General features: G+C 37.2%; 2 protein-coding genes and 1 non-coding gene across 3 annotated transcripts; 1 reads left to right on the forward strand and 2 right to left on the reverse strand.

The window, feature by feature from the left end:
- The first annotated feature begins 626 nt into the window (after positions 1–626).
- On the forward strand, positions 627–733 carry LOC130721598 (small nucleolar RNA R71). Its single transcript, XR_009013526.1, has one exon. It is a non-coding gene; the product is annotated as a small nucleolar RNA R71 (small nucleolar RNA).
- Positions 734–9,525: 8,792 nt separating this feature from the next.
- On the reverse strand, positions 9,526–13,993 carry LOC130720497 (sulfite exporter TauE/SafE family protein 4-like). The gene is made up of 13 exons (XM_057571146.1): positions 13,643–13,993; positions 13,229–13,388; positions 11,707–11,907; positions 11,535–11,596; positions 11,367–11,415; positions 11,160–11,218; positions 10,987–11,073; positions 10,850–10,900; positions 10,662–10,737; positions 10,360–10,523; positions 10,108–10,201; positions 9,872–10,012; positions 9,526–9,775 (listed from the first exon to the last, which is right to left on the reverse strand). Exons 1-13 carry the CDS (start codon positions 13,793–13,795, stop codon positions 9,693–9,695), a joined length of 1,380 nt encoding a protein of 459 aa, XP_057427129.1. The 5' UTR covers positions 13,796–13,993; the 3' UTR covers positions 9,526–9,692.
- Positions 13,994–15,167: 1,174 nt separating this feature from the next.
- On the reverse strand, positions 15,168–21,996 carry LOC130717372 (uncharacterized). The gene is made up of 4 exons (XM_057567579.1): positions 21,623–21,996; positions 20,353–21,315; positions 16,102–16,149; positions 15,168–16,018 (listed from the first exon to the last, which is right to left on the reverse strand). The coding sequence occupies exons 1-4, from the start codon at positions 21,827–21,829 to the stop codon at positions 15,590–15,592; spliced, it is 1,647 nt and encodes a 548-aa protein (XP_057423562.1). The 5' UTR covers positions 21,830–21,996; the 3' UTR covers positions 15,168–15,589.
- Between the last annotated feature and the right edge of the window lie 214 nt (positions 21,997–22,210).

Consider the following 22,210-nt stretch of genomic DNA (forward strand, 5'->3'; position numbering starts at 1 on the left):
TTCGGGTCTCGATCGGAAACAATGCTTGTTGGCACACCATGAAGTCGCACAATCTCAGCTTTATATATCTCTGATAGCTTCTCCACGTTGTGCGTAGTTCTCACAGGTATGAAATGAGCCGACTTAGTCAATCGGTCCACGATTACCCAAATCGAATCATATCCTTTTTGAGTTCTTGGCAACGCCACGACAAAATCCATCGATATGCTATCCCATTTCCATTGAGGTACATCCAAGCTTTGTAGCATACCTGAAGATTTCTGATGTTCCACCTTCGCCTTCTGACAGATTAAACATGCAGCTACATATCCTGCCACTTGTCTCTTCATCCCTGGCCACCAAAAATTCACCTTCAAGTCTTCATTTGATTTTGAATCTCGTTCATTTGCTTGGAGAGTTGCTTGTTGGAGGCCATAAGTTGATCATAAGCTTCAACCTCAAGGACTCCTCTTCGGGCTTGGCGTTCATTACTAGAGTTCATGGCTCTTATAGCCATCTTTTCAATCAAATCATACCCCACTTGTGGAAGTAAGGCATCGAACTCTCCACTTGAAGCCGCATCCAAACCAAACCTTGAAGAATATTGGAGACCATCATAGAACTTTGCTACTTGTTCAGCTTGAGTAAGGTTATGTTGAGGACACCTCCTCAAGAGCTTCTTGAACCTCTCCCAAGCTTCATAGAGATTCTCATCGGTGGATTGAGTAAAAGTCATGATGTCATTCTTGAGCTTCCTCAAGAGGGCTCTTGGAACAAACCTTGTGGTGAACTTCTCAGCCAAGTCTTCCCAAGATGTAATGCTACCTTGGGGCTGTGAATTCAACCACTCTTCAGCAGTATCCCTCAATGAAAAAGGGAACAAACTCAAACGGATTGTGTCCGCTGAAACATTCTGAACTCTGTAGGTGTTGCAATTGCGGATAAACCGCTCTATGTGTGCATGAGGATCTTCAAGAGCACCTCCACCATACTGATTTTGACTCACCAAGTTGATGAATGCCGGCCTCAGCTCAAAGTTTCCCGTGCCATCGGGGGAAACTATGCTGCCCGGATAATCGTAGCTCATGGCAGCCGAGGTGAGGTCTCTGAGAGAACGATTGGCATTCTCCAATTCTTGCTCTTGAAGTCTTTGAGCAAGAGCCTCATTCACTCTTTCTTCAATGTGGGCTTGCATCTCCTCTTCCGTCATTTGAGCAGCCATGGCTTCGAGCCTTTGTTGGGCTCGACGACGACGAAGAGTACGTTCAGGCTCCGGATCAAACAGCAATGGATCCGTGCCAAGCCTACTGTGCATAAACTGAAATCACAAAAACAGAGAAAAGGTTAGTAACACCTATTCAATGCAATGCTTAGTAAAACAAACAAACAAACACTTTAACTTAAATCGAAAACCACAAACAATCCCCGGCAACGGCGCCAAAAACTTGTTGGTCAATTCGCAAGTGTACGAATACCTCCGGGTTTTAAAATATCGAACCACAGGGATTGTGAGTGAGAATTGTTGATTTAAGCCTAGAGTTTGCAAGTTCTTAAAACAGTAAAATTCAGAAATTGGTTTTGGTTGATTGTGACTAAAGTTTTGCAAAAGAGCAATGTTGAAAATGATGTAAATAACAATGATGGAAAATTGCCTTGGGTTTTTTATCATCTAGTCCATTTTAGTCCACCTATCCTATGCATGTGAATCCTTGATTACACTCTTGTTGATATAGCCTATGTACTTACTAGTTGATTCCTCACAAAAGTAATTCTCTCAAATTGAAAGATAAGTCCAATTCCTTGTGTACTTAAACATTCATAAGAGGTATGATAGCATGGTTATTCAGGCCAACAAAACCCTACCCTCACTCTATTCCTAGAAGCAAGTATAGAAGGATCTATTCCAATTCATGTCCCTAAATCATAACAAATTTCCATTTGATTATAATCTAGCCTATAGCAAAGGTGCACCAAAGCTAAACATGCAATAAGGAATTGAAATACAAGATTGAATCAAGACTCATGCATAGAGATAGGATTTAACAAACTAAAATTTCATAGAATCTCTTAACCCAAAGCAAAAAGTAAACTAGTCACTCATGGCTAGTGAATTCATAAAGGAAATGTAAAGAAAACCTGAGAAGAAATACAAGTTGGAAGCCTCCCTTGGCCCCAAAGTTCTCCTCAGCTCTCAAACTTGATCAAAAATGAGTAAAATGTCAAAATGTATCAAAGAAATTGGCCTAAGCCTTATTTATAGGCAAAACAAACGAAACTGGGCGCTCAGGCGCCAATTCAGAGCGCCTGAGCACCAATTGTATGTTGAAAAACATGCTCTCTGACCCTATTGGCGCCTAGGCGCCCACTCCCAGCGCCTAGGTGCTCAAGCTCGCCTGAAAAAGACTTTTTGGCTTCTGAAACTCCTCTTTTCAATTCTCTTTAAGTTCTTCATCAATTCCATGCTTCTTGGCCTTCTTTCTCCTTCAGTTTCTGCACTCCAAACCTAACCAACAAGACAAGGAAGATTCTAGAAGCTCCAAGAGCTCATTAGCACAAGAAGTCCTTCATAAAACACAACAAAACCATGCAAGTCCTAAACTTTACTTAAAATGCAAGAAAACTACCTATAAAACTACTAAATTACCAAAACGAAATAAAAACTAAAGAAAGGAATAAAAATGCATGAGAATGCATGAAACACTACATGAGACTCAACAAAAAGACTCAAAACAACCAAAGAAATGACCCTAAAAACACTACTAAAATAGGGTCATCATGCTGCTCAAATATAGATAGTGGATTAATAGACTAAAATAGCATATCAAAGCCAATGCTATTGTGTTGTGAACAACTTTTATTTATACTGTAATGCCTATAAATGTCCCTAAACTATGATATGATAGTAAATATTTTCTCTCTAAATATGTGCTATTATTTCATAGTTTAGGGACATTTATAGCCATTACAATATAAATAAAAAGTTGTACACAACACAGTAGTGTTGGCTATGATATGCTATTTTAGTCTATTAATCCACTATCTGTATTTGAGCAACATCCTCAGTTACTCATAGAGGAATAAAATATGTTGAGCAGGTATAATACAGTGACTAAACTAGAAACATAGTACAAAGTAAGAATATCAAAGAGATAGCATTAGTTCTCCTAGCCCTAGTTTAGATATCATGAAATTGGGTGCTTGGATATCATCAAACATAGTACAAACTAAGAATATCAGAGAGATAACAATTGTTTGACCATAGGGATGCAGGGACTCAATCAAGTAATCACTTGAGTGAGAAATAGAAAGGAAAGCATTCAGGATTAAAACTAAATTTTTCAAAATAGCTGCAACTAACACTAATGAAACCCTTTTCCATGATTTGCAATTTCAACCGGTTCATCATCAAACATAGGGTAATCGTATTTTCCACGACTAGCATTGTCCTTAAAAATTACAACCACACCAAATCAAATTCGGTAATCACTAAAACGTACAACATATTTACATTAGTTGAATCAAGAAGCAACATTACCTTTTGCCTCAAAAGCAATCATATTAGCATAACAACACAGTGGAAACCCAATAGAACATGCAAAATAATGCAATTAAGCATAAATTCTAATTAAACCTTTAAACTCATTAGAAAAGAGAGAGTGAAAAACCAGCTCCAGATCCATGTTTATTGAGACATGTCACCACTTTCTCCCAACAGCAAGAGATTTAACAATATGAGATTTCAAAATTGCATAACGTAATTGAATGGGAACACATAACTGTTAGTTCCTAGAAGGCTATGATGTTCCAATAGGAGGGAAATTGTGATGGGAATGAAGCTTCTCATCTGACTATGTGAGGATCATGTGAAAATGGTGTCAATCTCTCTTTCCTAAACATCAAAAGTAAAAAATATAAGATTAGAAATAAAAGAACATAATCAACAAGATACAGGATTACTATAACATAAATCAAAAAATTATAGAATGAGAAAACCTCAAGCAGATCGAAATGAATACCTCAAATCCCCAAGTTATAGTTTGCAAAGCCATGAGACCTACTGCAAAGATAATTTGAAGGAAATTTAGAGGATGACAAGAGCAAACAAAGATGAATAAAAACCTTAAAATTCCACTCTGTAACCTCAGTCACTAGGGGTGAGCATCGGGTAGGTCGGATCGGAATCGGGTGAACAGTAATGGGTTTGCGTGAGTTTGAATCTCCATTCTCCTGAACCGATTCTGACCATGCATGGTCATGATCGGTTATGTCGGGTTCGGCTGGCGCGGGTTAAAGGGCGGTTCTGGTAGGTTGGAGCGGGTGGTTAACCAGAAAAAAAAAAGATGAACAGGCATGGAACGACGCGGGTGCCACGGGTTAGATCTGGATCGACGAAGCTGACCTCTTGAATCTGAAACAGAGAGGGACGATTGATGATAAAGATGATCCGGTATGGAACAACGCAGTGGCGTGGTGGGGCGGAGGTGGCCTGTTACTCTGGAACGGTGAGGGAAGATTGTGAGGAGAGAAAGGAAGCTTCAATTTAATTGTTGGGGGTTTCAAGTGAGGCCAGTTGTGGTGAATATTTGGGGTTGAGGAAGAAGGTGGATGAGAGTAAGTTTCAGTGGTGGCGGCGGCCGCGACACTTGGGCTGAGGAAGAAAGTGAAATGGTGAATCAAGCTAGGGTTTTTAGAATTAGGGTTAGTAATAATGTTTTATAGTTGAGATCAGTTTTTTTTGTTTACTGGGTGATCTATTATTGCTTGGGTCGTGCATATTGGGCCTTAATCAAACAAAAAAAAGGAGCATATAGTATAAATACTTTAGATTTTGACAAAAAAAACACTTTGGGTTGGGTCGGGTTCCGAGGGATTTTATTTACCCACCCAGGCCCGACCGTTTATACCCGCGTAGACCCACCTTTTCCCACCAGTGGGTCTTGTCATCCGACCTGGTCCGCCCGAATTCTTTTTTTTTTGGCTCGGTTTTGTTCGGCCCGGGTCGAATTGGGCCCGTTGCTCAGCCCTATCAGTCACCCTCTTTGTTTGGAAGTTTTCCAAAGAAAACAAAGAACTATTTGATCAAAATACCTAACGAATAGGAAGATAATGAAGAAGATTGCGCATAAACTCGACGAGGTCGCAAACGAAAAGAGAAATAAGTAATGGAAGGTATGCACACCCATGGTCATGATTGAGAATGTCACAGATCTCCATGTTCAATACCCAGTCAGGACCGATGATCGTGTCGCTGGTGGAAAGCCTCCATGCGTATGCGAACAAGAGTCGATTCCGTGAGCAATTCCATGTGCGACCAAGCCAGATTTTGAAACAAGTGTTTAGAGATGCGAGAGTTTTTTAATCTGATTTTTAATTAGAGTCACGATTGTGAAGAGGTGCAGAAGTTAGGTTTTGGTGCGAGAGTGATGTTTGGGTGCGAAAGGTTATGTTCGATCGACAAAAATACATTATTTTGGTACATACATAACAATGCATTGATGATACAAATACTGTAAAATATTTTATTGATGATAACATAAATACTGTAAAATATTTTATTGATGATACATAAATGGTTAAAATATGGTTTTTGTCCTTGATATTGTAAAGGAATAAAATTGGAACTCTGGAGAATTTTTCTTTCAAATGTAATCCTTGAAATATTATATAAATTAAATTAAGTCATTTTGCTCAATTTTGATCGGTCAACGGTCCAGTTGCAAGCCTAGGCAGCAGATGATGTCCACGTGGTTTTTTTCACATCAATTTTAATCCTTATAAAATTTTTAAATCTTAATATTAGTCTTCCCTTCCCACCACCACACTACTCTACCTTCTTCACCAACCTCCTTCATGCTCTACCCAGAATTTTTCCAGACCACAACCTTTAACCCAACAATTTTTTTCCCACACTCCTATACCTCCGTTATTCCCTTCCTCTTCCTTCTCAGTCCATAACCAGCAAATTTTATCTTTTTTATGGGAATTACTTACGTAGTCCATGTATGATTATAGTAATCATATAAAAAAATATTTTAAGTCCATGGGAATTACATTTCACCACACTACATCACTTTATTTCTCAATCTTACTCTCATCATAATCTCTCATTTTTCGGAGAGCTCCACATCCAGCTACCACCTCTGATCTCGAGCTAAACAGTCTAAATAACAACCAATCTAGCCTCTTGGTCGATGAAGAATAAGTGTGCACTGTGCAAGAATCCTTTGAGATGAGCTCTGTCACAAGAATGATTTTCCAACAAGTCACTACCGCACCTGCAAGTGGCTTTTTTTGGCAAGATCCAACATCGTCTTAGCACAATATGTTACCACCAGCGTGATTTCCATCATGGAGATAAGATGTTATAGTACCAAATTCAAACTCCATTGAGTTCACCGTCGCAAACAGCCATCTTCTCCAGCGACCCTTCGCTGGGAAGTTCCCAAAATCTGAATTTCGTGAGTTCCTAACCTTCTAAACTAATTTCCTACTTCTGGTCACGCATCTGATAGTGAAAACTATCACCTTTCCTACCCATATCTCGTGCTCGAGCTTTTAAAGAAAATCACTCCATGCATGTTATCTCATGCATTCTCATGCCTTTTCATTGATTAGAATTTTGTTCTGACTACTGGACTCTTGTAGGCAATCTTCACTCTTTAGGCAGCAAGGATGAGCTTTCATTGAGAGTGAAGCTTAGAGGAGGAAAAAGGGAAGGTTCGAGAAACATGATATTGAAAGTTGAGATTAAGAAAGGTTTTTTTATAGCAATTTGTATGTTTACCGTAAGGATAATGATAAAGTGCACGAGGATGTAGGCACGATGGGAGCACGAGGCAGTTTCTGGCGTTTTAAACCGCCATAAATGTGTAACGTTTGCGGTTTTTTCTGGCACCGCATATTAGTGGCGGTTTTAAACCGCAAGAATTGTGTAAAATTTGTATTTTTTTTCTAGCACCGCAAATTAGTGGCGGTTTAAAACCGCCACCAACTGCTACTCGTGCACTCTCGTGCACCAAATAGCATTGTTGTTACCGTAAACATACATGGATGTAATTCTCATCAGTAAGTTAAAACTTGCTGGTCATATTATTAAAAATAAAATTATGGAAGAAGAGGATGAAGATGATGAAGGTATGAAAAACGGTAGAAAGGAGGGGGTTTGAATAACGTTTTCAAGATAAAACTTCCACCTTTTCGAGAACAAAGTGCTAAAGATGAGAGATAGAAAAGCACACAAGGATTTTATCCTGGTTCACTTGATAAATCACTCAAGCTACTCCAGTCCACCCGTTAAGGTGATTTCTTCCTTCTTAGAATGAAGGCAATCCACTAATCAGGTATGTGTTACAACTGCACTTGAAACCTACAAGTGACTAACAATACACTGACTTAGCTCACACTAAGATTCACTCTCTTAGTCTTCTCTAGGATCCGATCGACCTTAATCTCCTAAAGGAAAACTATACAACTGTATATGAAGTTCTTGTTTACAAAGAAAGTGCTTCTAAAAAGCTTGTAGTAAACACAATGAAATTCAGGATGAAAGAAAGCTCAGAAGGATTTGAATATTTCTTGCGCGTGTGTGAATGCTTCTAGCCGCTTCTTTCAATCTTCAGTCACAATTTATACTCCAAGGATTAGGGTTGAACGTTGCATGGAAATGCTACCGTTGGAGGGCAGTTCTGGAAATTCCAGCTTCTGCTGTGGCTGAGAACGTTAGGTAGGTCGTCAGGAAAGTACATTCGCTTTTGTACTTGGATAGCGACTTGACCTTTAAACTTAGGAGACTTCTGATCAGGGGAATGCTTCATGTTGGAACTTGTGAAGCCGGTTGATCAGAGTCAGAGGGAAAGCACAGATCCTCTGACCGTTGTATCTTCTGATTCTGAACTCAGAGGGAAGTACATGGTCTTCAGAGTTTCTTGCTTATGGACATCAGAGTTTCCACTGTTCAGCTTCTGGATCTTCAGAGTCTTCTACACCATCAGAACATCTGAACCTTCAGAGTTTCTTGGTTGTCAGAACTTCTGGATCTTCAGAACTTCTGGTGGCTGAGTCCATATCAGAGCTTGTATAGCTTCAGATCTTCTGAAGCATTTCTACTGATCAGAGTGAACATAGATGTTGCGAAAGCGTTGCTTGGATCACTCTTTATGCACAGTGCTTCTGATTTGTGTGAGACTGAATCAAGGTCAGAGCCTGTAAATAGCACACTCAGAAAAACACGTTAGAGTACCATAATTGTTCATACTCAAAAGGTTAACTTGTAATCATCAAAACATAGAGTTGTACTACTAGATCAAAACTTGATCTTACAGATGAAGCATGCAAGTGCCCAAAAGTTTAAAGGAAAGAAAGAAGATGAAGGTGGAAGAGGAAGAAGATGGCGGTGGAAGAAGAGGACTGGAAATATGATTTAAAAATTCTACAACGACTAAAATTGATGCAAAAAAAAATTCATGTGGACATCATCTACTGACTAGGCTTGCCACTGAACCATTGACCGGTTAAAATTGGGCAAAATGACTTAATTTTATTAAAAAATACATTTCAAAGAAAAACTTTCTTTTTAAGAATCAAAAGCATATTTAAGCCTAAATAGATACCTGAAGATTTTTATACCAAACTTAAATTATATCTCACTGCATGTATTTTATATTTTTAATTTAATAATGAGTCACATCAAGGTTAAATCTACAAACAGAGTCCCACAAGGTGATATCACCACTTTAAAAAATTTGCTACCAAATAACTAGTAATTATCCTAAATTAGTGGCACTCTAATTAAATGCCAGAATAATATCAATTTGTGGCATTTACAACTAAAAACAAGTTATTTTTTAGTGTGTTGGTCTTACTCACATGATATTATGTTGTAAATATGAGGAAAACTCATATTGAATTCTCCCTGCTGTACTCGAGAGGTTGAAGGATATCCGATGAGGTCTGAAGAATATTATTGATCCTGTATAGTACAAGTTTCAACCACATCCATAACGTACATTATTTCCACTCAAAGAAAAAATAATCTCTATATCACAATTTTGGTTCATTCAATTTGTTGATAAAAGCCAAACTATCAAGTATGGCCAAATAAGTACAGGAAGGCATTTCTATATACTTTTATTCTTTAATTTTGGCTGGAGACCATAATCATGCAATCTCTTTTTGGTACTCAAATTTAACCGAGCTTCACCACATTCAATATTACCAAACCAGAAAAATGTGGGAAATGAGCACAGAACTTTAATTTTAAGCTACTAATAATTCCTTCATTACTGTACTGGGCTTCAGTATCTATAAAAACAATGGTGCGTATTGGCATATGATACTTTGAAGTTTGAAGGAAGTGCTCTCCACCCATTTTATATGAGGACATCAGAACCTATGGGGCAGAAGTTTCTTGATCTTTGGAACATTCAAATATATATAGAAAAACCATCTAAAATAATTTCCAATAAATTTTAATTCTCTGAAACAAAGTTATGCAACTAAGATAGTCCACAACAAAAGAAATCAAAATAAATAAATGCTACACGACTATATATGAGCTAATTTCACAAATAGGACTGAAAACTCTCCTTATTATGCTTTGGTCAACTAGGTCAAAATTTGTGAATGCTATGTGATCCTTCCCTTAATTTACAAGCTTTTCTCACACCAACTCTAGATTTTACCTTTTGTTCCCCCTCCCCCAACTGCTCTCTAAATCATTGGCTGTTACAAAATCCTAAAAATCCCATGAACTCATGGTTGTTTATCATGTGAATGCTTTTGTCAATGCCAATGACACCTGAAAGGAAAAAGTTATAATTATTAGACACTTCAATGTAAAATGTATTAAATTATAATTATACTTAGACTAGTAATTGAGGTTGGTTTCCTTTACCCATGGTGAGGGCGCTAGCAAAAATGACACCTGAGAGGATGAATATAATGATTGACGCCCTCCCAAGAAATGTAATTAATCTTCTTACAAAGAATTGTCCCCAGAAGCCAGCCAAAACAGACACTGTGGTAAGGTATAAAGCTGCAAATAAATAGCAAATAGGGTAGAGTTATATTCAAATGACTGTAGAATGATATGAAAACATGATCAAAGCTTGACGAGTTGATGAAAACTACCATAAGGAATAGGGAACCTCTTCAGAATGTAGAATTCAACCACAGATAGTGATGAGGAAAACATCATCACAAATGTTGCTGTTGCACTAGCAACCTACAAATTTAAAGTATCACTATAAGATCCTTAGTGCAAGTTTGGAAATTCTTCCACAATTAATTCTAAAGCCATAGTATATTATGGTTAGAAGCTTCTGAGTTCCAGAATTGATTCTGAGAAAAAAGAAGTTAATTCAAACATGTTATATACGTTACCTGGGGAATGACACCTATCTCAAGGAGAAGAGGGCCCAAAATGAATCCCCCTCCAGAACCAAGTAGGCCACCAACTACTCCCCCTACAATGCCACATAGTGCACAAAATGCAATGTGCAAAGCAGTCCAATCTATTGAAGCCTCGCAGATATATTCTAGGCTCCCTGAACCAGAAAAAATGATAAGGGAGGCGAAAGTATAACACATTAAACAAAATTAACAATGACTAATTGAGAATGACAGCATATAATTTTTTTGGGAGCGAATATAACGTTGAATATTGTCTATCAATGAAATTTTACCTGTGCTCATCCTCTTCTTGTGGTCCTTGTACAACTTGACTGCTTCATAACCAAACACCAAAAGTGAAATTGGAAACTGAAACAGAAAGAGAAAGACAGGTGTGCATGCCAATTAGTCCAAGCCCAATCCCACTGTTTTAACAAGTTCAAAAATAAGTCAAGCTATGTAATTGTTCTCATCATTGAACCTGCAAGCCAAAAAGCACCCAATACCATGCACTGCAAACCTCCACTTCATTCTGCAGACAAGTAGCAAACTTTATATTTAAAACAAAATTAATTGAATAGACTTGTGGGGAAGAGATATGGAGGTAAACTCATATACCTTGATGACTTGAATTAGTAGGAAAGAAAACCACACAGCCAACAGCACTAGAATCCTTTTCCACTTAAGGTTGAGACACAGATTTTGCTGGAAAAGGGTTTCAGGTGAGGTGAGAAAAAGGTTACTTCCTCTAAGATAGACAAACTAAACAAAACTGTAAAAAATTAACATACTAAAGTTGACTTCTCTTCTTTGGGGATCAATGGCTCATGTAATTTTGTGTCAATTAGAACTGCAAATTTCAGGAAACAGTCATTAGAAACTTATGCACAACATTTTCAATGAAAGAAATTTTCTTGTAGCATGGTACTTTTGTACTATTTGTTTATATATTGATATGCAAAAAGATAATTTTGCAAATGTATAAATGCCTCTCTTACATTCTCCATGGGAATTAACCAAAGTTGCTTGTTGCATGGCCATTTCATTCTGCAAAATAGCAAACAAACAGTAAAGAGAAAAAGCCAATGTTAATTTTCAGTTTTCATAGAAACACATGGTTGATTGCTCTTGCGAATATTCATGAACTCAAGTCACAAAAATTTGACCTTGAGCAGAGTCTCTGCCCTCCACATCATGATTCCCTTGGAGAAGGACCTTGAGGAAGTCCCTGTAGAAAAAGTAAACCCAATTTATTAGTGTTATGTGGCTTCAGAATTGATTCACTAAAAAAACACCATCTTCATTTGTAAGTAATTTATTTTTAATGATGATACAAACCTATGAAGAGAATGATGATGAGGACAGTGATAAGCCAGAAGGGGAAGACAACACTGAGAGTGACACCAACAGTGATACCAAGCATGAGCATAGGCTGAAATAGAAGTGCTAGATCATAGTCTAATATGGGAACTTCTTTTGTTGGATGAGGCACTCTCAGATTATACCAAACTGATGATGCTGATGCCCCCATTATCATACCTGAAGCAAACCACCAAACTCTTAAAGAAATGTCTTTTTCAAGAGGCTGATTTCATGGCTCAAATCTATGACCGCAAAGTCACATGGCAGCAACCTTACCACTGCGCCAGTGGCGGATCCAGAATTTTTATGAAGCCTGGGCAAGTTTAGGCTTAAGCGTAACTGTCCTCACCTGACGTATGACCCAAGGTTTTAAATTGCGGTTGCGGGCACTGCGGCGTAAATATTGGGAGAGCCATAAACATAAAGAAAATGGTTTAGAGTATGGTTTGCCACAAATTCCCTTCTATCATTATATCTATAATATTCACATCCCACACATCCTTCTGATAAAAATTTCCACCTCTCCCAACCTAAAATTCTAATTGATTGATTGAACCTGGTAATAGCTGATCAAGATTATTTTTCTACTTTGCTAGTTGTTCACTAGATCATAAACATAGTTGATTCCACGTATTTTAATCTTTCTTTTTATATATGTCTTTTAATCCCATCACACCATTTATTATATTTCTCATTTCTCTTAATTTTTTATTCTTATCTTTCTTATATAATTGTGAGTAAAACGAGTGTTTAACGTCATTTTCCTTGTAAATAAGCAACCTCAAGATAAACATATAGCTCTAAACTTAGCATAAAAGATTTCTGATCTACCAAAAAAACCCACCCATATGTAAAAGGAAAAATAAAAAAAGTATAATTTTCCATAAATATGGATGATTTTCTTATTTTTGGTGGAAGGAGTGGTTTTGTTCATTCATTAAGAGAAGCAAACAAACAAACAAAACAATAAGCATGTGCCAAGCCAACACACACGTCCACACAGTAGGGCCAAAGATCCAACAATAAGTCAGGTCCGTGGACACACAGCAGGGCCTTTATTTTGTTTTCTTTAAAAAATTGCAAAACCCTAAATGTCAATCTTATTCTTTCTCTTTCTCCATCTGTTTCCAGCCGTTTCCTTCTTCTTCCAGGCACAACTGTTTCATCTCTTCTGCAGATTTCTAACAATTTCTAAATAATCCCCCACACCACATTTAATCTCCCCATGACCCTTCTTGCTGGCGCCTTCTCTCCTCTAATTTCACCTTAACCTTTCAATTTTGCCCATTTTCTCTTCTTCTTTTTTTCCCAAAAACTGACCTGTTCCAAAGAAAAAATTGTTTTTTTTTTTCGGAGCTTGGGCAAAGGCCCTAGCTAGCCGGGCGGTAAATCCTCTGCGCTGAGGCTTGGCGTCACAAATTTCAATAAGTAAATGTGGGAAACTCTAATAAAGAAATACAGAAAGCTAGTTTGAAAAAATTGAGAGAAAAAGTGTTACATTTTGAAAGAGCAGCCGCAGACTTTGTATCAAATCCAAGAACCAGATTAAGCATGGGAACGAAAATGCCTCCCCCTCCAACCCCGCCAACTGTTCCGCACGCTGATCCGAGAAAACCAATCACTGATGCCAACACAAGTTTCCAACTTGGCTTCAATTCCTGCACACACCGGGTGACGGAACCAGAAAAAATCAGTAAACATTGCGTCTACTAAGAATTGAACTTTTGACCTTACCAACACCCATTCGGTAGACAAATTATTTTAAACAAATGGAACAAAATTACAATGAGTCAATGACTAAATGAATGAAATAGTAAAAATTGTGAGGCAAACACAACATTTGAAATTTTGAATACTAATTTATTAAGAAAATTTTGCAAAATTATATAGAGGGTGAGAAAGAAGAACGTACGGGCCAAACTTTCTCAGTTCCAGAAGATAACATGACCAGAGATTGTCCTTTGTAATCATTATGGCTGTGATTTGTGAGGAACAAAGCAGCCAAAACAGCGAAGGCAAAACCAGACACTAGATAAACAATGAAGCCTCTAGTGCACATTGACATGTTGAGGAATAAAAATAAAGCAATGACAAACAACGTTACGTTTATGTTTATGTTATGTGTCTCTAGTGTTTCCTTGTGTGTAACAACACAACGACAATTATGCAAACAAATACAAAAAAATGGCACAAATATAGTGCTATAAACGCAGGTGAAGTGGAGAAGACAGTAGTATCACATGTGTAACTGCTATATCTCTGACACACGTGGTAGCATGTCACTGGAGGGTAGTTCCAGAATATCACTGCTCTGTCTTATTTCTATTTTGTTTCCTATTTCATGGAAGATTTACTTCCTGTCAAGAATATTCTCCGAGGAATCTCCTCAAATCATCTCCAAAGTCCTCACAAACAGATATGGTAAGTCCATGAGTGAATGGGCGCACTGGTTGGTTTGCCTCATATTTAGGTTGAATAGAATTCAAATTTCAAAACCCAAGATACATACTTGGGCTGATTTATTGGAAATTAAGACCCCCAAACTCACTCAAAATGATGCAAGAAGAGAGAGAAATGATATATCAAAAGTCAAAAGACTCAACGCAATTTGAATGCTATGTTATCTTTATTTTTTTTAGATCAATTTCTATGCACCGACGGTATAAATAAGTTTTACACCATCGTTCAATCACATCCCTCCATTTTGTTAGCTCACAATTAATTTTGAATTAAATAATATTTAAAATAGAAAATTGAAGGTTGTGATTGAATGATGGTGTAAAAAAATTTATACCGTCGGTACATAGAAATTAATCTCCTTATTTTTCTTTTACATACATTTTTATTTATATTAGTAATAAAAGGAAAAGGTTCATTTTTTCAATAATTTATATAATGATTAAATTTATTGGGAGAGGCATAGTCACTTAACGTGATTTTAAAAAAGCTTAAATAACAAACCGTGTTTCAAAAAAATATATATGTACATCAAACCGTTGATTTCAAGTTGACCAGCGAGTAAAGCTTGTGATTCCTCAACCAACCCCATAAGGGTTCCTAAAGGACCGCCATTGAAGACAATTATCAACCTGACAAACAACAATCTCCAGTACAGTGGCCTCCCCCAGCCATTGAAGAAGGCAATGGAGAGAATCTACAAAAAGCACCAGATCAACAAGCCAAGCCTTGAATGAACAACTAGTAACCGTGCAAATGCTCGTTAGTACTCACTTCGAAACAAAAAGATGAACAATATGGATTTGGATGAAAGACCATTCATATTGCTCTAACTAGTATCTAGACAAATGAAAAATAAAGAAAAACACCCTCCCTCCTTTTGTTTTCAACTTATAAACATGAAATTAAATTTGAAAAAGTGTTACTGAATTTAACTACCAGATTCAAACTGAACAACTAACCGGGAAACGAGAAAGAAAGACTTGAAGCATGTCTACAATGTTCTCATATCAAGAATATCGTTTAGAACATAGAGTACATGACAATGAACAACCCTTCACAAATAAGTACGGGTAACAAGGAGCAAAGGCCCCAACATCATCTTTGACCTATCACAAGCATGAGAAACAAGGAACATACATACATCATAGTATTCTTAATAGTAGGATCTCTTGGAGTATCCAACTACTCATGCTATGCCAAAGACTTCAAAAGGATTAGCTCCACCTAGCGCCTATCAAGCGCAACCCCATCGATTCATGCAGTTCCAGAAACCAATCCGAGGCTAAATAAACATGTCCCCAAAACAGTTCCTATAGACATCATTGAATGATCGAAACGATGCAGGGGCATGCTTAGAACACAGAAACAGTCACACAGGAAAGAGCTCTAGCAAGATGAACTACTTGTGGCTGCCTTGGAAGGCTCTCTTAGATGGAGAGTGCATGAGTGGTTTAGATTCTGAATTGATGGCAATGTTCCCCATTCCTGCCTCCATGGCTTCCCTCTCATCTTTGTCCCTTTTCTTCTGGTCAGAAATAGCTGTTTCAGCAGCAGGGTTGTGATTGGAAGAAGGCATTGACGGCTCCAAAAGACGTGGGCCTGCATTGATCCATGGATGTAGCAGACATTGACCAGCTGTAGGCCGTTTTTCAGGAACAAAGTCAAGGATAGGAACCAAAAAGTCAGTCATGCTGTTTGCATCTTGCTCACTAAAATCATACTTCTCCATGAGGACTTTATTCAAGGGCCAGAATCGCAACCGACGTATGTGCCTCAAGTCACCATATCTGTTAAAGAAATCACGCGAATAACGGCCCCCTAGTGCAATCTGAGAATTATAATCCACAGACTCAAGTTAAGCATTAATTAATGAACATAAGTGCAGAGAAATTGGTAGAAAATTAGTATTACCTTACGTGGCATCATTCCGAGAAGTTCCATCATCAATGCTAAGTGGTCCTGAAATAAATTAAAAATAGAACAAATTAATATCCATCAACACTAGACCGAAGTGCAAATGCAAGTGAAAGTTTTTTCAAAATATCAGAATTAAGATGAAACTACCATAACAAAAGAAACATGGTCACTCCCCAGCAAAGTAAGTTATTATGATGAAGCAAAGCAATGAGTCACATCTTCAACAGAACAATTTCCTTGACAGGAACACAACCCGCCTTAAGTTAATGATTTGCACAATAAATTTTTTTTAATAAAATTTGAGGAAAATTGTCATTACGAAGGCTAAAAATAAAAAAGGAAAAAGTTCAGTTTGTCTTGATATTGATGTTTACTCTGGTCTAAGATGCCACAATGTAGTATGTTCGGGTTACACATCCTGAATTCCAAAGCGAGGAAATGTGAAAGTAAGAATCTTAATGTAGTTTCTTAGTGAATGAATGCTTCAGGGGGTGAGAAAACATGAAAACAATCTTCCTAGTACAAGGCCTATGATAAGCCCTGCTCATTGGAAGGAGTTAAGTTCTGTGTATGGCTTTGAGCTCCTTACTGGTGGTGGTGGTGGTGGTGGTGGTGGTGGCGGGGAGTGGTTTTAATCTGTAGGATTTTGTAAAGAAAAGGTTTTGATTTGATGCTTTTATATTACCTACATCTAATGTCAATATTCACTAGGGTAGCTGCAAAGGTTAATAAGAAGGGGGGATTGGTCATTGGAGGTTTATATTAGGCTGTGATCCCATAAGACCTAGACTAAGATTTCTTCTTTGGAAGGAGCTGAGTTTCCTATACTACTTTTGAGCACCTTCCTAGTACTGGTAGGCGGGGGAAGATTTCAATACTTTGACGTTGTGTAATGAAAAAATTAAGAGAATACCAGGTTACACCAACTATAAGGGGCCTGGATGCTTTTACATAGCAATATGACCTTATAGATTGAACTTTATTTAATACCCCGTTCACATGGACTACTAAGTTGTAAACAATGAAACTAAGCATCTTTAAGCAATATCAATTCAAAGTTTCAAACCCGGATGCTTCTGCCCAGCCACTGAATGGTTGATAATTATATGAATTCTTATGTGCTAAGTCTATATTGCTGCTAAGTACTATTTTAAGTTAAATTGTTCTGTTCACTTTCTCGCTAGAATATCATAATTGATACTTTGCCATAGATAATTTTCCATCCCTCTCCCCCTATAATATGTACATTCTTCCAGCTGTAAATTTTCTGTCCACATGTCTAGTCTATGTCAGATGCTTCTACTTCTTCATACCTCCAATTGACATCATCTATTAATTTGGTGTAGCTAACATTCCACCTTAAGTTCAGTTGACGGAATTAATACTATACTTCCATGCATAGTAGCACAACTTTTTATGGAATGCACTACTTTTTATGGAACTCATATCCATACTGTTAACAAAGGAGCAGGATATAAAGGGTATCTTTTCTTTGGATCACACAAATTCACATGCATTTTACCCGTTATGATTTCATCACCCTAATTCTACTGGAAATTCTTACAGTAACTGAGGCAAAGTAAGAATTTTTTTATTAATTCATTTACACTGTAATCTACCACCTCAATTACATCTCATCTATTAACCTTAAGTAAAGCTACACCTCATAAATAGGGTTTATTATGCTCTTGTTTAAAACCCTAAAAAAATTATATACTCTCCATGTTCCAACTACGAAATTAGTTATCTATTTATCTCATTAGCTAACAAAACTCAGGTAGGTTCTTATCCTGAAAAGGAATTAGGACCATGCAAAAGGAAAATTAGAAAAGACCCTAAATGTGTGCATATTTGAATCGAAACTTCTTACGCTACAATTTCAGCAGCCTCCTTCAAAACACCACATATAACCTCCCTTTTTATAAATAAAATCAATGATTTCAAAGCATTTCTATCATGGGTTTCAAGATTGATTAGTCCTCTCATAATCTTCTAATACATCATAGGCTGGAAAAATAGAATGCAGAAAATATAACTTAAAAGAACAAAGTTATAACAGTTTTATTTGTAAATCAATGGGAATACCAACTTGGAGTTCACACGTTTATCAGCTTATGGTTGATAAAAAAAATCATTGGTTTCAAAGCAGTCTCATCAACTATTTTAAGCTTGACCACAGTGAATAGGCTTGAAAATATAACATGGAAGATCCAACTTAAAAGTCCCAAGTTGTAATAGTTCTATTTGTAAATTAATACAAAACTACTAAAATATGGTTATTTTGGTGGAAGGCATATGGTCATAATTATATTTTACAAAATGTTAGGATTCACTGAAGATAAATATAATGACTACTTGGATTAATCGAATCAAAACCCATTTTCTACTATGAGGCACCTTACAAATTTATCGAAACACGTTTTCAAATTCAACACTACTATGTAGCTTTGAAACATGACATTTTATTTCACTCAATCTATTTCAATATTCCACATAAATGCTATCCACTTAGGAAATGTTTTCAAGGAGATGATGAGTTCTTCCTCATCCAGTGTATTTGGTTTCAGTGAAATACCAACATCATTAAGATGATGGTTTTAGAGCCTTAGTACCTTTATGACAGGATTTATATCTGACTTTTCTTTTGATCTTCAGCCCACGGTTATCTTTATAGATGTGTTTCTAATTTCTATTAGTGATATTCAGCAAGTGTGGATAACTTTGCTGGAGTTAATTTTTGTTTCTTTTTCCATTTCTCTGTTACAGAAGATAGCTTATCATTTTAGTCCTATGTTACTCCTCACTTCTAAATTTCTTTATTTACAACAAAAACAAAAACCCAAGAACATTGTTATTATAGAAATGGAAACACAACCTTCCAAGTTGATATTTCACATGAAGCCCTTGAGATAGTCAATTATGCTTCAATAAAAGTTTTCCAGGATCAGTGATGGAAACTATGAAGCAACGATGAGTTCAACACAGACACGACACGAACACTGTGAGAAAGGTGATATCTAAAATAAGGATGCCAGGGCACCGAATATTTATATATTAATTTTTTTTATCAAATATCAAATGTCAAATCTAAATTGAGAATTAAGGTTTATATATTTATTTACATTTTCAAAGTCAATACAAGTTAATATTTACAATTTTCAGCCTCACAAAAAAACCACTACCACTAACGCCTATTATTTTATAATGCAGATACTCTTGTCTACAAAGAAAATCTTAAGACAAGAATATGATTCAAATTTCTTAGAACTTAAGTGATTTGAAAAGATATTTTATGGGTTTGTTTTTAATTTTTTTTTTTAATTTATATTTTTTTTAGAAACTGAAAGAGTGTATTATTCACAGCTTTGAAAACAAAGCTAAAAGGGAGACAAATAAATGAGTTGACTTTTAAAAACAAAAATAAAATTATGAAATAAGTGCCCTAGAGGTGTCTAGCCAAGAGGTGCTGGCTCAGTCTCTTGAGTCTTGAGAACCATCTGAGCCATGTCCAAGGAGTGTTCGAGTAAAAAATAAATATTTTTAAATTCAGACACTGCAAAAAGGGCTTCTTGTTCAGAGGTGTCTGTGCTTCTTAGAAGCCAATAACTATCATATTATCGGCAGTCCTCACACCTAAAATAGCTTTTGGGTAGAGTTAGGTCCATGAAAAAGTTATATGATAGTGCCACTGCAAAACCTATCTTAGATCAGATATTGGAACCAAAACTACGCCTTCATGGTGGTCAGTGGATCCCTAGTCGCCTTCATTGTAGCAATCAGTTTTACCTTCTCCAAACTTCGAATGTCCGATTCTTGGTGTGAAGGGGTGTTACAAGCTAGTTTTTGGGGAGAGTTAGGTTCATGCCTAACAAGAGTAGCTTAAAAGTTGGCTTTTTAGGTAGTTATTTTACCTCAATTGTGGCCCTATTTGGGGTTTTTGTGAAACTTTTTTATTGCTGGATTTATTGAATTCTGAATTCTAATTCCCATTATGTAGTTTATGGTTTTATGCATTATTCAAAGACCTTCAAGAATTTGGACTTCAAACAGTCCACACATATACAATCCTCTCAAGTCTCAACCAATGAAGTAAGCAAGTTTAATAAATAAAGCAGCCCTAAAATTCATCTATCAGGATAGTTTGACACAATTCCAACAGCCTATTTTGTGCTGAATGAGCTGATGCAGATACTAGTCAAAATGAATCAGATAGAACATGTAAATATGGAAACAAACTATACAAACCTCATCCCTGTCAAAGTTGTCACCGCTGTGAGGATCAAATAATACATCTCCAGTCGCAAGCTCAAAACAAATGCAAGCAAAGGACCAAAGATCTGCAGATGTAGAATATTTTGATCCAAGTAACACCTCTGGGCACCGATATTGTCTTGTCTGGATATCATTTGTGAACTGTTTATATGTCCAGCAAGCATTACCAAAGTCTACTAACTTGCACTTGAGATCAATTGAAGCCATAAGTTTCTGTCTCATGGACCGGCTACCTCTTTTGTTGCCCTGATCTTTTACCTTTGTTCCATCAGCATCTGACAACCTACTGGTACCTGCAGCGCTAGAAGCTTGTTCTCTTGCAGAACTTGCATTTGGAGAAGATGCTACAGCACCGGAGGTTTCAGGATTACCCTCAACTCCTTCAGAAGCCTCCTTCTCAACACATCCATGAGCTGCTTGCTTAGCCTTTCTTTTAATCTTTTTCTTATGATTCTTAATCAAATCCCCATTTGCTGTTTTTGTGTCTTTTGCAGCCGCTGACTCCAGCACCGTCTTGTCTTTAGTATTCGGAAGAATAAGAGGAGCACCGGACTTTATACGGTCCTTAGACGGATCTATCATCGACAGGAGGAGGATGTTTTCAGGTTTCAAGTCAGTATGTATGATAGAAAGCTGCTTATGTAAGTAATCCAATCCAACCAGAATATGAAAGCATATCTCTTTAACCATGTTGATAGGCATCCCGCGATAATCCGAATACTTAATAAGAGTCAAGAGATTGTCCCCAAGGTACTCAAACACCATGCAAACATGCTGTCCATTTGGACCAGAATGCTTGAAATGGTCCAAAAGCTTCACCACACACTTTTTATCATCCGGGTCTCCCTCAGCAATCTGCTGCAAAATCGTTATCTCATCCATCGCTGCCTCGGTGTAATGCTGAGCACTCTTTTGAACTTTCAAAGCCACATACCTCTGCAGATCTCCACACACACACCAAAAGTAAACAATGTGAAAAAACAAGCAAAACCAAAAGATCATGGCAGAAAAACAAAGAATATAAACCCTAAATTGCTACCACTTATACATGCCAATAATTCTCAGTATTCTATCTAAAATAACTAGATTAAACTACCAAGTAACCACCCAACTAATTTAAACACTCCTAACAAGATTAAAACATCAACAAAAAGTGCTTCTTTCACAGCTATGAACTACTTCATTTTTCATAGTTTAAGAAAAAAATCAAGAAGACAAGATTGAGAGATGGGATAGCACAGACAGAATGATGGGTGTCCCAAGCGAGCCAGACGGTGGAGAAATGGCCCCAACCGAGCTTGCTCTGAACAACATAGCGGCCAGCTTTGAAGGCGTCGCCGATGAGGACAGGGTGGTAGCCGCCGCGTCGGTAATCCTCGGTTCCTTCGTCCTCGGAGGTGAAATCGCTGCTGTCGGCGGCTTCGTGGTGGTTGAGGTTGTTGTCCCCCATTTGACCCGACACGAGATCAGAGACCGAGATGGGAGAATGGATGATGATGATGAATGTGGTGGAGAGAAGGGTTTTTCTTTTTACAATTTCTAGAAACAAATGGGGGTTTGCTTTGCTTTCTCTTCTTCCTGGATAATTTAATTCAGTGAGTGAGGTGTCATCTTCATCCTCATAATGTTCATGATTCAGAGACATTATTATTCTATTGTTTCTATTGAAGGTTAGAAAATTATTATTTGATTTTACTATTATTTTAGTATATTTACAAGCTTATTTTTTAAATAGGAAAGAGAGGGGAAAAGAAACTAGATAAGTGAAATGGTCCTTAATAACAAAGGAGAGGTGAAACCTCCGAAATTCGAACACCTAATAGCATCTCTA

This window comes from Lotus japonicus, chromosome 5 (genome assembly GCF_012489685.1).
Source record: "Lotus japonicus ecotype B-129 chromosome 5, LjGifu_v1.2".
In the NCBI taxonomy this organism is placed as follows: Eukaryota; Viridiplantae; Streptophyta; class Magnoliopsida; order Fabales; family Fabaceae; genus Lotus; species Lotus japonicus.

Bases quoted from the DNA above. Each gene is read 5' to 3' on its own strand.
- LOC130717372 (XM_057567579.1), bottom strand. From the start codon at position 21,829: ATGGGGGACAACAACCTCAACCACCACGAAGCCGCCGACAGCAGCGAT. The intron at 21,316-21,622 runs GTCTGTGCTATC...GGAGATCTGCAG, and splicing joins CTTGGGACACCCATCATTCT to AGGTATGTGGCTTTGAAAGT. The intron at 16,019-16,101 runs GTAATACTAATT...TATAATTCTCAG, and splicing joins TCGGAATGATGCCACGTAAG to ATTGCACTAGGGGGCCGTTA.
- LOC130720497 (XM_057571146.1), bottom strand. From the start codon at position 13,795: ATGTCAATGTGCACTAGAGGCTTCATTGTTTATCTAGTGTCTGGTTTT. The intron at 11,908-13,228 runs GTAACACTTTTT...GGTTTGCTTCAG, and splicing joins TGCGGCTGCTCTTTCAAAAT to GTATGATAATGGGGGCATCA. The intron at 10,738-10,849 runs GTTCAATGATGA...TTTCTGTTTCAG, and splicing joins GGGTGCTTTTTGGCTTGCAG to TTTCCAATTTCACTTTTGGT.